Source organism: Hippocampus bargibanti, linkage group LG17 (assembly GCF_051943395.1).
Source record: "Hippocampus bargibanti isolate YZ-2025 linkage group LG17, ASM5194339v1, whole genome shotgun sequence".
Taxonomy (NCBI): Eukaryota; Metazoa; Chordata; class Actinopteri; order Syngnathiformes; family Syngnathidae; genus Hippocampus; species Hippocampus bargibanti.
Genome location: NC_142750.1, coordinates 14,275,920 through 14,290,237, shown reverse-complemented (window position 1 = coordinate 14,290,237; position 14,318 = coordinate 14,275,920). Strand labels below are relative to the sequence as shown.

Genomic DNA, 14,318 nt, shown 5'->3' with positions numbered 1-14,318 from the left:
CTGCAAAGATCACACATAGTAATTACAAAAAACGAACCAACAAGCATAATTTTGACTGGAGTTTGACAGGAAATTTAGAAGGTTCTTATACGTCAAGTACAACTCTATGCACTAGAGGTCACTACTGCACACCGGACACCCGCATGCGTCCTTGCTGGTACTCTTGCAAGGTAAGGTGACACAGTTGCTCAATCTTACCCCAAACATCTGCCTGAGATCTGGGTCCCGGAAACGGAATGGGATGTTTGAAACATGGAGACGCTTGGGGGTTCCTTTGGCTTCTGGCGAGTCTCCTCCAGATCCCCCTGCTGCTGTCCCACCAGTACCACACTGCACAGCCACCTCCCCTGGGGTGGTGTCATCAGCCTTGATCTGCGGCAGAAGATGAAGGCCAGAGGGGAAAGTGAAAGTCGGGTAACAGCTAACTTGGCCCATGTCTACCATGTTACTGTAGAACCGAATTACCACGCACAATGCCTACATTGTTATTGTTCAGGGTACTGGTGGCCTACCTCAGCTGTACCTTGACCCCCTGCACCAAACATGGCCCCAGGGCCAAATTCGGTCCCAGGGATCCCATTCTGGGGAGGAGGTGGAGGAGGGAACGCTGCGAAGGTTTGTGCCACCAAACCGTCCTGCGCCCCTGACGAATCCTGAGACCCCTGCAGGGGAGGGTAAAGAAAAAAAAAGTTAACTCGAGCCTTGAAAAATGAGTGAGTGAGGTTAGGAGAACCGCTCCGATCACAGCGTACTAAGCAGCGTTAGCAGCTGGTCTGCTCACTGCTGTGTACTGGGTGACACCTCGAACAGCTCGGGTCTCCAGACAGACTTTTTAACTCATTCACTGCCATTCCCGGATTTATTCTGGAATTGAAAAGATGACGTGAAGCGCCATTCCTGAATTAGTTCGGGTTTTGGTTTTTCTTGCGGTGGGTGCCGATAAAGCCCTGGTCAGACATCTGACAATATTTTTTCCCTTCCACGAGGGGGCAGCATTTGCCTTTTGTACAGCCGCCTTGCGCCTCATATTATTCCAGACCCATAAAATGAACTTTTTTTCTGATGAAGGAATTAATTAATTACGGTTACAAAGAAGCTTCGCCAGAAAGCAAACGAGCCCCCCCCCCCACCCCCTCCCCACAATTCGATTGCTCATTGTTTTGCCGTGGTGATAGCCTCGCCGGTCATGGGCATCCAACTGAGGGTTTAAACTAAAAGGATTGAGCGTGCAGAGAATGATGAAGCAGCAGTCCCAATGAAAGCCACAAGACTTATCGATGCGGGGATGATCACATACTCGGAAAAAGTTGATCGCTAATGCGTTTTGCAGCTGCGACTTTATGAAGCGAAGAAAAAAAAAACAGTGGCCATGACATCAAATTTCAGTCATTCCATTCGAGCGACTGTCATGGTTGTGAATGATTCCATCCACCTTATTTTGGGAGGCGGTCAGTTCACTATGACAAAGGATGACTGATTCAGTCGTGACGGCAAAGTATAGAAGAAACTATTTGTGATTGGATTTTCCTTCCTACCTCATGTACGCGCAGTTGTTTTAACCTGCCACATCATATGTTTTTCCATACACATAGCCGATGGGGGCTGCTGCAATGGCGGTCTTTTCAAGGGAAAGCTTTCAAGCCGAAGCCCTGGTGGGCTACGGTGAAGTACACACCAGCCAAGGCCCATGAACGTGGCAGCCCTTGACGCCAGCCCATCAATCAAACAATTCCCATATGTACTGTGTAAACTGTGAACTAAATCGAAGGGGGTGGTAGTACCTTTAAACACGCCTCCTCCTGCACTTTTCAACTTCTGACTTTTCCAGCAGTTGGCAAAGAAAAAAACGGCAACTCCTCTTCCACCATTCAATGGACGGACGGACACGCCCCCAAGTCACTCAAAACTCAAAACTTGAGCGTAATGGCCATTTAGTAAAAGGGTACTGTCCATCTCCTTGAAGATCGATTGAGAGAAGAAGCACATCGTCTCCTTCCTCGTTGCGGGGCCAATCATCAAACGTGCCGTAGAACCACATCAGCTTTTTACTGGCTCAAAATCAGACACAAGTGATATTTGACAATTATAATAGAAAATAGAGAGCGAGAAATTAGAGATGAGATAAGATCACTTTTATTGGTCTTAAATGGAGAAATTCCCAATTTGCAGCAGCAAAGCTATGAAAGGAAGAGGAAAACAAAATAGGTAGAAGAATAAAATATGGGAGCTGCCGGAATAGCAGTCACCCTTGCGGCGCCATCTTGAAGTCAAAATAAAATAATGACAATAAAAAAGAAAGGAAATATAAGTAGGAATGGCGAGGTTAGCACAGCAGGGTGAAAAATTGATTAGGATTGCAAAGTTGGGATCTGAGTAGCAATGGCACCTGTCGGTATCAATCCAAGGACGTTGAGAGTTTACACTTTGTACAAGTTTTTGTGGACAATCGTGGACACGAATATGGGCATATTGCGACACATGACACACACAATATACGACACGTGGCGCAGTGTGCGGTCATACAAACAGCGTAGCTTAGTAAAGCAACTTTAGCGAACTCGGCTAACCCAACAGAGCGCCCGGAAAGAAGTTGAATCCAGAGAAGTGGACGTGTTAGAACAGAGGCCACGAAGCGGCTTGGTAGCGCAGGCTTTTTTCTGCTTGCTGTGGAGAACAGACGCACGGACATTTACGGCAGCGGAGTGCGCAACCGCAATCAACCGTATCAAGATTCTATGCGGCGGTCTTGAGAATGAAAATGGAGCGGCGTTCTTCTGTAATCCTTGGTTTTGTTCAGATGCATTTATATCAGTGATAGAAAACAAACAAATCTCCATCCCGAGAAAGGCTTTTATTAGAAGAAATAGAGTTAAATTAGTGGATTCAAAAGTCCTGAAGAATGAATGTCTCTCTGTGTCTTTGTTTTGTCATATTGTCTCTATGCTGTCATATTATTTGTTATTTAGTTTTTTTTTGTTCTTTTGACTTCAAGACGGCGCCGCGAGAGTGGCTGCCTTTCCAGCAGCTCATGTATTTTGTTTTTCTACTTTCATTCCTTGCATCACTTTGCTGCTGTGAAATGTAAATTTCTCCACTGTGAGACTAATAAAGGCATATCCAATCCAATCCAATCCAATCCAAAAAGAAAGGGGGAAGCTGGAATTTCTCAGTAAAGCCTCATTCAGTGTTGCAGAATCTCCAACCTGAGAGCAGCTCCCCGTGCAGCATGAAACGTGATTTTATAGAGCAGGCAAGTGCATCTTAATGGACTCCATCATATAATTTCCATCGCCTTAGGTAGCCAGCCACAGGAAAACAATAAACAAATAAACAGACTGTTTTTTGGCCTGATTTCAAACATCAACACCAAGCAGGCGGGTTGAAGAACTTACCAGCAGTGCAGTTGGGTAGTACAGCCCCATCATTGCCTGACCAGGCACAACAACTCTTGACCAGCTATCCACTTTGACAGTCCCTTTCATCTCCCCTTCCTGATGCGTCCAAAGCTCCCCTCCGGTTCCACCGCTCCTTGGCCTGGACTCCAGGACCATGAGCTAACGACGGCTTCGGTCCAAGTGCTTCTTTACATTCACTCTCCGTTCTTTTTCCCCGTGTGGCTTCTTGCAAAGGCGAGCTTTGGCTGCCTGTCACTGACTTCCTTCCTTTTTTTTTGGTCTCACCAGCCGGCGCCACCGCTCGGAACCCCTCCGGCCTTAGCGTCTCTCCCCGCCTGACAGCCAGAGACTCTCCTCTCCTTTTGCTCTCTTGCCTCTTTGCCGCGTCTGTCTGTCATTCACTTGCTCAGGTTACACATCCCCGCCTCTCTTTTAAACCTAACCTCCTTCTCAGCCTCTGTCTCTCCGAACGATCACAGCGTCCGCGTCGCTGGCTAAATCTTCTCCGCTTTGGAATCAGAAAGGACTCACCGCAGTCTTCTCTATCCCCGGGCGAGGAGAAAACGGGAGGGGAGAAAAGGCTTTCTTCAATTCGCACCGGTGGTGCGAGCGCACAGGAGGCAACCCCCACTGCATTGCAGCTTTTTTAGATGATTTATTTATTGCATGACAGCTCGTCGTCTCCAAAAAGCGGCGCTAGCTAGCTACTGGGGCGGACTGAAAAGACCTAGCCGTGTGGGTAGGTAAGCCTCAAGCTCAACCTCCTCTTCAGCAGCCGCACTCAGAGCGCAGGTGGGAGTTGGGCGAAAATGAGGGAATACCGAATGACATTAATCTTAGGCATACCGTAACGCATCGTGATTCTAGATTCTGATTCGCGTGTCCAAACGGCACATCGTAGCAGCGGAGAGAGAGTGGTTTTCCGCAGCGCACTTCCATATGCAAGGGATGGAGCACTGCGCAAAAAAAAAACCCTGACTCCAAGCTTTCAGACATTTGCTGAGTCTGGCTGGAGTCGAGTCCAGAGGGAAGCCGGAAGGGTGGGATCAGAGTAAGGGGGCGGAGTATCGAGAGGGAGTTGTCCGGAGAGGGGGCAAGGACAATGGGGCAGTGGATGCGAGTGGAAGATAACAGGATGAAGCGATAAATGGATAAAAAGCCTGAGTGAAAAGAAAGAGCGAGGGATGACGGGATTAAGGCTGTAAAGTGAGAAGGATGAGAGGATGAATGAGGGATGATCTGAAGATTAAGAACACAGAATGACACATGCTGATCATACGTAGATGATGCCCAACCTTGTCGGATACACAGAATCTAATAAAACTCATGAATTGAGTCATACAAATGCCAAAAAAAACAGTCATCGATCATCAATCGACTTCATTTTTAAAAAACAACCAAAATAAAGACAAAACCAGCAAATATTTTGAAGCGATTTTGTGACAGGCAAAAGAATTGTGGCCCAAAAATTGCCTCTTGCAATTTATCTGTGTGTCCACCCGAATAGAGAGCATCACGATTGAGGCACTCTTTCTACTTTTGGACATATTTTTGCTTGGTGGTGAGCCGTGACTTTTCTTCCCGCATGTTAATACGGTGCCGTGGTTCAACAAAGGTCAGGAAATGCTAAACGAGCTAATCCAGCGAGGCAGGCCTCTGGCTTTTCTAGTTGCATTTTAGCTCATTCACTGCCACTCCCGAATTTATTCGGGAATTGAAAAGTGTTTACGTGGAGCACCATTCCAGAATTTGTTCGGGATTTGGATATTTTGCGGGGGTGCCGATAAAGCGCTGGTCAGACCTCTGGCAATGTTTTTTTTTTCTTTTGTCCACGCTAGTTCTTTGTTACAGCTTCAGCTGTTAGGGCGCTATATAAATCCATATGTATGTATTGTGCTGTATTTTGTACAGCTGCCACTATTTCAAGCTCAGATAATTCCAGACCCATATAATTTAGGAATTAACTCTTTTTTTATGAAAAATGAAGAGAGTCTAAGGTTTCGAACACTGTCTTTGTATGTAATGAATGTTTATGTAATCCTAAAACTCAATCTTATGTGGGTCCTGCAATTTAAGTGAAAAAGACAAAAACCATGGCACTGGAGTAGACACATTTTTGCCCATCATCTAGCAATGAATGAGGAGTGTGCAGATTATGTGAGCAGGAATATTTCAAGTACCGAATAAAACAGATGAGGTGCGAGTATTTTTTTTTCACGCTTGCAGAAAGCACATTTTACTTGCAGTTTTTTTTTTCCGGTTGTTTTTCAAATGAAGCTCATTTTCATACCACCAGACGTGACAGAAATAAAGGCCCTAAATTTTCAATTGAGCGCAAAGTGAATTATTTGTTTAAAATGTCCCAATATGAAAGCGGTTAATTGTGAGGATTCATGAAGACAGCTGCAATGAATAAAAGAAGAATATAGCATGAGATGACCAAGCAAAACAAATGAAACAAAACTGTGCTGACAACCTTGCCCAAATAACATTTGCATGACGGGGCCTCCTATTGGGGAAGCTGTCGTAAAAAAAAAGCGACGTCTGTTTCTTCTTTACCTCTTTACTTCCTCGGACAAATTCCCATTATGAAATTGAGCTGACAGGAACACTAACGGTAAAGAATACTACGCAGAAGGGAAATGAGGAAAGAGATGAAAATACAGAAAGCCGACTTAGAACGTGGCAGTTAAATTCGTCCAGGCGTGCCCTGTTTAAGCTCCTGCCGTGGAAGGGATGAGCGCCGTATTCCCAAGAAAGGAGAAGGAGGGGAACAGAAGAAAAATAAGCATATATGGGAGGAGGACATTTCCCAAATTGGAATCCGGAGGGGAGACGTGACTCACAGAGCGACACTTCCCTCCTGTGGCACCGCCAGAAAGCTACATCCCAAACAAACAGGCACGCGCAAGCATAAGCAAAAGTGGGGAGGGGACACACACACACACACACACACACACACAAAGAGCGCGTCTCTTTGTCATTAGAGCACCACCAAAATAGAAATTGCAAATGCAATCCGCTCATGGATTCATCGCCCACGCTGAGCTGGTCCCAGCAACCCAAAGTGCACCGCTGCACCGATGCAGATAAGAAAATCGTCAGCCGCTCCTCCGCAACGCCGTGCAGAAGGCACTCATGACGCTGAGCAATATTCATGGGGGAAGTGCTTCAAATGAGTTGGAGAGTAAGAACAGAAACAATATAAAAGAGCATCCCATGGCGGGTGTGCGGTGGGGAGCTTGCTCTCTAAAGCAGACGAGAAAAGCATCGCGAGCTGCTGTCGCTGTCGGGCCGCTGAAAGAGGAGCTCAATCGCTAGCGGGTTCTTTCATCCCATCCTGCATGCAAGCTTCATTGATGAGCTCCCAACGGTGACATTAAAGAGCGCTTGGTGGGGTTACGCGGCAAATCCCGCTGCTATACAACCAACGGTAAACATTCAAGAACATTTTCAATTACGAAAAGTGCTCAAGATTATTTGTTTTCGTGGATCTCATATTAGAAGGAGAAGCTTTGTCGTATGCCTTCCAAAACATATTTCTCCTCATAGAGCTTTGCAAGAATTTCACCGGCTTACCTGATTGTGAGGCGTGTATCCATGGAAACCGGGATTTAAGGGCTCGTTGTTCTGAAAGAGACAATCGGAAGTGAGCGGCTTTATTATGACAGACAACTTTCAAATTACAAGCGCTGTCCAAAATGTGATTTTTTTTTTGATTTTTCATTGGAGAGAAAATGGATTTTCAGATGAATGCATCCAAAAGTCAGTTTATAATGGTACCAACAAGAAATCAATCAATAAATACAGCTGTTAACGTTGTTCAAACAATATCCCGACATGTGAAAATAAAACAGCAGAAAAGGCGCTCTAGACAAACATTTTACATTGCGCAGCTACTCAAAACTGAAAGGGGCCTCACTGCTCTCACACCCCCAGAAACCAATGCCAGGGTGGTTTTTTTGTTTGTTGGGTAATTAATTGTAATTAGATTATTCTTGTCCCTTGTCCCCTCTTGTCTCTTCTCCCGGTGTTATTTTGTCCCGGTTAGAGAAACTATTGTTTGCGACAGAGCAAGGCGAGGAGGAGGCAAAGTGGAACAAAAGAGGGGAGGGCAATTGAGCAGGATTGCAACAATGGCTGAGAGTTAACCAAACGCTGATATTTTGACAGCGGACGGGGAGAAGACACGAGCGCAATACAGCGCGCTGACTGACATGCCTTTGCAGAGAAAACACAACCCCCTACCGAGACCCATGCCAGGAGACAAGGAGGGCAGAGAGGAAAAACATCACAATGTCGTTGAGGGGACGGACGGGGTGGGAGGCGAAAAAGATTCACGTGCTGATATAGCTTTGGCCTACGGGGCACTTAGTTGAAATTATTAGTGGTCTGAAGAAAGTCAAATGTTTTAGATTCCTGATTGGGGATATTTTTGAGGGCAGTGGGGGGTCAGTAATTGCTGAGAATAGGCAACTTTCGTGTGCGTTTTCACGGAGAAGTGAAAATTGCCATATCTCAGCAATCAGTGATCTGAGTTCGGCTGAAACAAGAGATTGAATTTCTATACTAGAAATAACCCCAATACCAAATTACACTGAAATTGGCTGGGAGGGGGCGTGAATTTGAAAAGCGCATTTTTCCCTCAGCGATCGGGCCCACGTGGAATGACCCGTGGTGGTGTAACGTTATTTGCCACCACCGAGGCCGTGTTTACTGACTTAGGGGCGATTCCACAATGTGTTTAGCTATTGGAAGATCTTGGTGTGGCGTAATGCTGGAACAGAAAAGAACCCGGCCCCCTCCAAAAAAAAACTGAATAATAAGGCCTTGGTAATATGAAGAATTACGATTCAGGTAAACTCAGGGGTTCAAGCCAACCTCTGCTTAAACCGTGTCACAGAGGTTTGGTCCACTGAGTGACGAGTTGAGAAAAGATGATGGATTTTCAACCCGTCCTCTCTCTCGTTCATACGAAACAGCCGTTTCTTTGTTTCTCTCGCTTTCTCACCACTTCCTGTTTCATCTGGAACCAATTCCCTCCCCCCACGCCTTGTTCCCAGAGGGAACGCTCGCCTTGGTGCGCCACATTTAGAGGGGAACGAGCCGGCTCATATTGGACAACAGAGTGACTTTGTAAAAACAGCTGGTGGTTAACGACAGGCATTTTGCATGCTGCGAACGACGCTCGGTCGAGCTCAACTGGTCTCGAAACACCATCAGCGTGAAAGTATGCAGACACGGATGTGTTTATTAGGACAATCTCAATTTTTGGCTGACGGTCCATTATTGAAAATTATTTTCAAAAATCATGATATTGATGATACGCTTGTTGATTATATTTATAATGCATATATAGTAATCTGCAATTGCCTGTTGACCAGTCCAGGATGTACCCCGCCTCTCGCTTAAAGTCCCAGTACAGACAACGGATGAATAATAATAATACATTTCATTTATGCATCATGTTTTTCCCCCCAGATTTGATGGAGTTCTTTTTTTATCTAGCACCCCACTTGAATTCCATCCGCATTTGCAACGGAGGAACCAAAATGCTGCCACACTGCTCCTAAGGGTGTATGTGTCGCATGACCAACAAAAACCTGGAGGGAAACCGCAATCCCAATTATATCTGAACCAAAATTATACGCAGCCGTCAAATTACAGAGCTTCAGTTCTGCAGTGGAGAGCAGAGTGGAAAAAAAAGAAAAGGGGAGGAACATAAAGGGGTAGGAGGAGGGTTAGCGCAACATCTGGAATCAATCCGTTGAGTAAGGAGGGAGGGGGGCAGGGTGGATGGAGGGCTGAAGTGGATTGAACGCACGGACAAAAAAAAAGCGAATAAGGGGATGAAAATAAGGAGGGAGAAACAAAGGAGAAGGAGGAGGAATGCGAGCACAAAGTCGAGAAAACGAAGGGAGAACTATAAAGCAATGAAACTGGCGAAATGGAGACAATGAGTCATGGGAGAAGAATGCTGCGTGATTTATATTTTTTTAAGGGGGGAGGGTAGGTTGTGGAATGGTGGCTGCGGCTGAATTTGAGACGCGCTTCTCAAACGTACAGTACGCGTGTGCTTGTGTCACATGGTTCTGCTTAAGAACATTTTGGCTCGCGTCCAATGTGTGCATTTTTCCATGAAAATGGATGGACAAAATGAGACGGACGAGTTTTCACGCAGTCAGCATTAAAAATGTCGTTTTTTGGGGGGGGCGTCTTTGAAAGACTGAAATTGACTGGAGCAAACGGGTGGAAGGAACGGGGGAGGGGGGCGGTGGTGGCGGAAGGTAAAATGACATGAGGTCAACAGATGGTGAAAGGGGTGATGGGTAACGTTGGCAGATGGAGGAGGGGTGTGCGAGTGTGTGTGTGTGTGTGTGGGGGGGGGGGGTAGTTACAGGAATCTTATGGAGCGGTTTTACAAAAGCCTTTAAAAAAAGAGCAAATATCTCAACTGTTAAAAAGTCAAACAGAATAAAATCCAGAGATATGGAAAGAAATGGGTCTAAGGACACTCAGTAGCGAGATTACTTTTTTTTTACTCCAAAATTGAAAATTTTACTTGCCGACTACTATTTGTAACGAATAATAACCAGTTCCGTTAAAGTACGACCGAGTTTCCAATTATATTTCTTTTAGTCAAGGAATGCTGAGAAATACTTGTTGTCAAATGTTACACACAAATGACACGTTTCCCGACTGTCTTTTAAGAAAATATGACCAAAATTAGCACTGCCCTACCCGCTCTCAAGGATTTGCTCACTACAGAATGAAGACAAGAGCACAGAAAATCCAACCGGACCCTCCGCACCCTGCCCACCACCTTTTCCAGCTACTACAATCAGGCAGGCGCAACCGATGGATGCACAGCAAATCCAGCAGACATTTTAACAGCTTCTTCCCCCTAGCCATTAACTTTCTCAACAGTAACCTAAATACACAGTGAGACCTCGGTTTTCGACCTCTTGGCTGACGAACTATTTTTCGGGATACACACGGAGCGATGCGTCATTTGAGAACGAGCCCGTTCTCCTAACAAGAAAATGGTGGGCACCGTGTTTGTCCTCTATTCCCCGCCCCCAGTCTTCGGTTAAAGCCACGTGATTGGTCAAGAACGCAGTAGTGGGGGATCGAGTTACAAACAGAGAGAGAGAGAGAGAGAGAGAGAGAGAGAGAGAGAGAGAGAGAGAGAGAGAGAGAGTGAGGCCGTTCTCCAAAAAACAAAATGGCGTCTCCAGTTAAAGCCACGCGATTGGTCAAGAACCCAGACAGAGAGAGTGAGAAAACACACACACACACACACACACACACACACACACACACACACACACACACACGAAAGGGAGCTGACAGACTTTGAAACAAAAAAAAATGTGTGAGAATAGTGAGAAAATGGATAGAAAACAGTTACTGTTTTCTATCCATTTTCTCACTATTCTCACACTACAAGGGATCATTCGTCAAGATGGTGGAAGATGACGGCTATGTTCCTCATCAAGTGTTGAATGCTGATGAAAGCGGACACTCCATTCCATCAAGCATCAACGACCATCACAAAGGTAAATAAAATAACTTTATTGTACAGTACAGTTTATTTCTTTAATCATAATACTATAACACATTTATTATACATAAAATAAGGTATATTTTGTGTAGTTTTAAGGCTTAGAAAATTAGAAAGTAGAAAATTATGTTTTATGGGGAGCTGGGAACGGATTATTCTCATTTTAATGGTTTCCTATGGGAAATTAATTTTCGGGATACACACGTTTCGCCTTACACACTCTGTCTGGGAACCAATTAAATTCGTAAACTAAGGTTCCACTGTAATTGTATAGTGTCTCTCAATTTTGCACAACCCTGTGGGACACCATCCCGTTACAATCATTGTTCCTCTGAACTCACTTGAACCACTGTCTGCTTGATACTTTGCACATTGTCTCACGGTTGTTCCTGAGAGGGACCACTTACATTAAGGAATTAGATTAGATTATCCTTTATGAGTGACCTCCATACTTATTTGTCATGCCTTTTTATGATACTAGTGCAACATGTTCTACCGGAGACAAATTAATTGTGTGCTCTACATATTCGGCTAATAAATATAATTCTGATTCAGAAAAAAATGGATTTGTCTGGAGTCTAAAAATTAAATTAAAAAAAAAACTAGAGATGTGGAGGTATGCCCTGGAAAGGTGAGGAATGAAGATCAGTCGCAGCAAGACGGAATAAATGAGAGGGAAAAAGAGATCAAGAAGGTGGAGGATTTTAAGTACTTGGGGTCAACTGTCCAGAGCAATGGAGAGTGTGGAAAAGAGGTGAAGAAGCGTGTCCAGGCAGGCTGGAGAAAAATGTCAGGTGTGATGTGTGATAGAAGGCTTTCAGCTAGGATGAAAGTGTATAAAACCGTGGTGAGGCCAGCCGTGATGTTTGGACTGGAGACGGTGCCACTGAAGAAAAGACAGGAAGCAGAGCTGGAGGTAGCAGAGCTGAAGATGTTGAGGTTTTCTTTGGGAGTGACCAGGTTGGATAGGATCAGGAATGAGTCCATTAGAGGGACAACTCATATTAGAGGCTTTGGAGAGAAAGTCAGAGGGGCCAGACTGCGATGGTTTGGACATGTCCAGAGGAGAGAGAGTGACTATATCGGGAGAAGGATGCTGAGCCTTGAACTGTCAGGCAGGAGACAGAGAGGAAGACCGAAGAGGAGGTTTATGGATGTGGTCAAAGAGGACATGAAGGTAGCTGGTGTGCGAGAAGAGGATGCACAAAACCGGGATAGATGGAGGACAGACTTTGGAGGAAGACTTTGCTGCTGTGAAATATAAATTTCTCCACTGTGAGACTAATAAAGGCAAATCCAATCCAATCCAGATGCAGGGCCTTGAGAAAACCTCCGTTGTTTTATCACATTTTATAAGAAAAATGTCCATGATGATACCCAGACGACACTGGTTTGACACATTTTGTAACCAGTCAAAGTCCCCGAAACGCCAATGCGTGTTCTCGTTTATAAAGAAGAAAGCAAGTTCAGGATTGACGTCATTTTTAACATAGTAATACGAAACACAACCCATCAATTGAGTTGATGATCAATAGAACGTCTGTTAAATAGAGTTGCACACAAGGGATGTTCGGACTGAGCCAAAGAATCGTTTTAAGAGGATGGAGGAGAAAAATGTTGCGATCGGCCTAAATTAATTTTGATTCCACTTCCCAGAGTCACCGGACGTCACTCTTTGTCTGTAACACGTGCACTTTTTGGGGGATATTCTGATTTTAAAAGCATCTGCTTCAATTAGTCATGCTGACATTTGTTCTAAACACATTTCTACTTGATCAAAAATAGAAATGGCAAACGGAATGAAAAGAAAACTGCTTTCCAGTCCTCGTTGACACTGTACAGTATAGCCGTCCGTCACCGATGACCTCGTGTGAGGGAAACACCAAATTGACATTTTGCTGTGTGTGGGTGGAGATGGGATCACAGATGACAGTTTGGGGGCAGCCGTGGGGGCGAGTGCGTATGGCGGCAGGCTTTGTGTGAAGTGGACTCACCATAAATGGAAGAGTTAACATGCGAGTGTCACGTCAGGGACTGACTTTGGTGTAAACGCAAATGAGACGGGAGCGTCTGTTTTGCTTGTGCTTTTTTTGGGGGTGGGGGCTTGTTTAGAAGAAATAGGAAATGTGAGTTGCCCGTTGGTGACGACGAACAGAAGAACGTGACCACTCACACAAGAGTGCGCGGATTACACGGACGCACGCCAACGGTCGTTTGTAGCTTATCGCTGCCGGTTCAAAAGTCAGGTGTGACGCCGCCTGAGTTACAGCTCAAAGTTTAACAGTCATCTTTCAATACGTCTGTGTAAGCTCTCAGTCGTACAGGAGTGGTCCATCGATGAAAAGGTTTCTTCGGCCGTCATCTGTACGTCTTTGAAGGTGTCGGACGTTTCGCTTCCCATCCAAGAAACTAGTTTGCTGACGAAGTTTCTTGGATGGGAAGCGAAACGTCCGACACCTTCAAAGACGTACAGATGACGGCCGAAGAAACCTTTTCATCGAAAGTCATCTTTAAACGGTGGGAGAGATTGTGTAGCAGAAGGCAGAGCGGGCAAAACACACACACACACACACACACACACACACACACACACACACACACACACACACACACACACACACACACACACACACACACACACACACACACACACACACACACACACACACACACACACACACACACACACAGCTACTTGGTACACCACCTGAAGTCATTATGCAAGGAGAAGATTTGATTGTCGTTTTATTGAGATGTATGTATGACTCATTAAGGCTAAACGAAAGAACAACAACAAAAAATTCCGCCTTCCTTGATCAAACATAACGTTAATTTCTACTGGCCCATTATTGACATGGACCGTTGGCATGACCAACTATGTGTTTTACTTAAATATACAATTGACTAGTTTGGCAATAGACTCCAACAAGTGCTTCAGGCACAATCATTGAGGGCAAAATAAGATTTATAATAAACATAATTTGTGCAACATATTCAGTTTTTTGTTGGCGACATCCTGTATAAGACACTCACAAACAATTAGCCGGTTTTCGTCTAAGATAATGAATATATGCACGAGTATTCTTATGTCTGTCTACAAGTTTTGAGAAAGCATTTGCTTACCTTGCTTGAACAGCTATATTTACAAAATGTGTATGTTGGGACTGCTTTATTTCCTGTATATCATATTTGTCCACGTGAAGTGTTTTGTTACAGCTTCAGCTGTTGTTAAAGGTCAATATAAATCAATAAGTATTGTATTGTGTTTGAAAACCAAAAAATGCACTTGACAGAATTACTGGATGATAATGCTTTTATTTTTATGGAGACCAGCAAAAAATGAGCTTTTTATTTTCAGA

General features: G+C 44.7%; 1 protein-coding gene across 7 annotated transcripts in view; it reads right to left on the bottom strand.

Annotated features, from left to right (window-relative positions):
• LOC148885916 (RNA binding protein fox-1 homolog 2-like) overlaps positions 1 to 14,318 on the bottom strand; it is a 35,314-nt gene that overhangs the window by 15,237 nt on the left and 5,759 nt on the right. For 6 of the 7 annotated variants that reach the window (XM_089017930.1, XM_089017934.1, XM_089017935.1 and 3 more), the window contains exons 2-4: positions 6,975 to 7,025; positions 513 to 662; positions 199 to 372 (exon numbers count right to left, since the gene is read on the bottom strand). In XM_089017930.1, the coding sequence (XP_088874056.1) occupies positions 199 to 372; positions 513 to 662; positions 6,975 to 7,025 (375 nt within the window). Of the gene's footprint in view, positions 1 to 198; positions 373 to 512; positions 663 to 3,392; positions 4,449 to 6,974; positions 7,026 to 14,318 lie in introns of those variants that run through there. The other variant, XM_089017933.1, reaches the window with a different exon arrangement.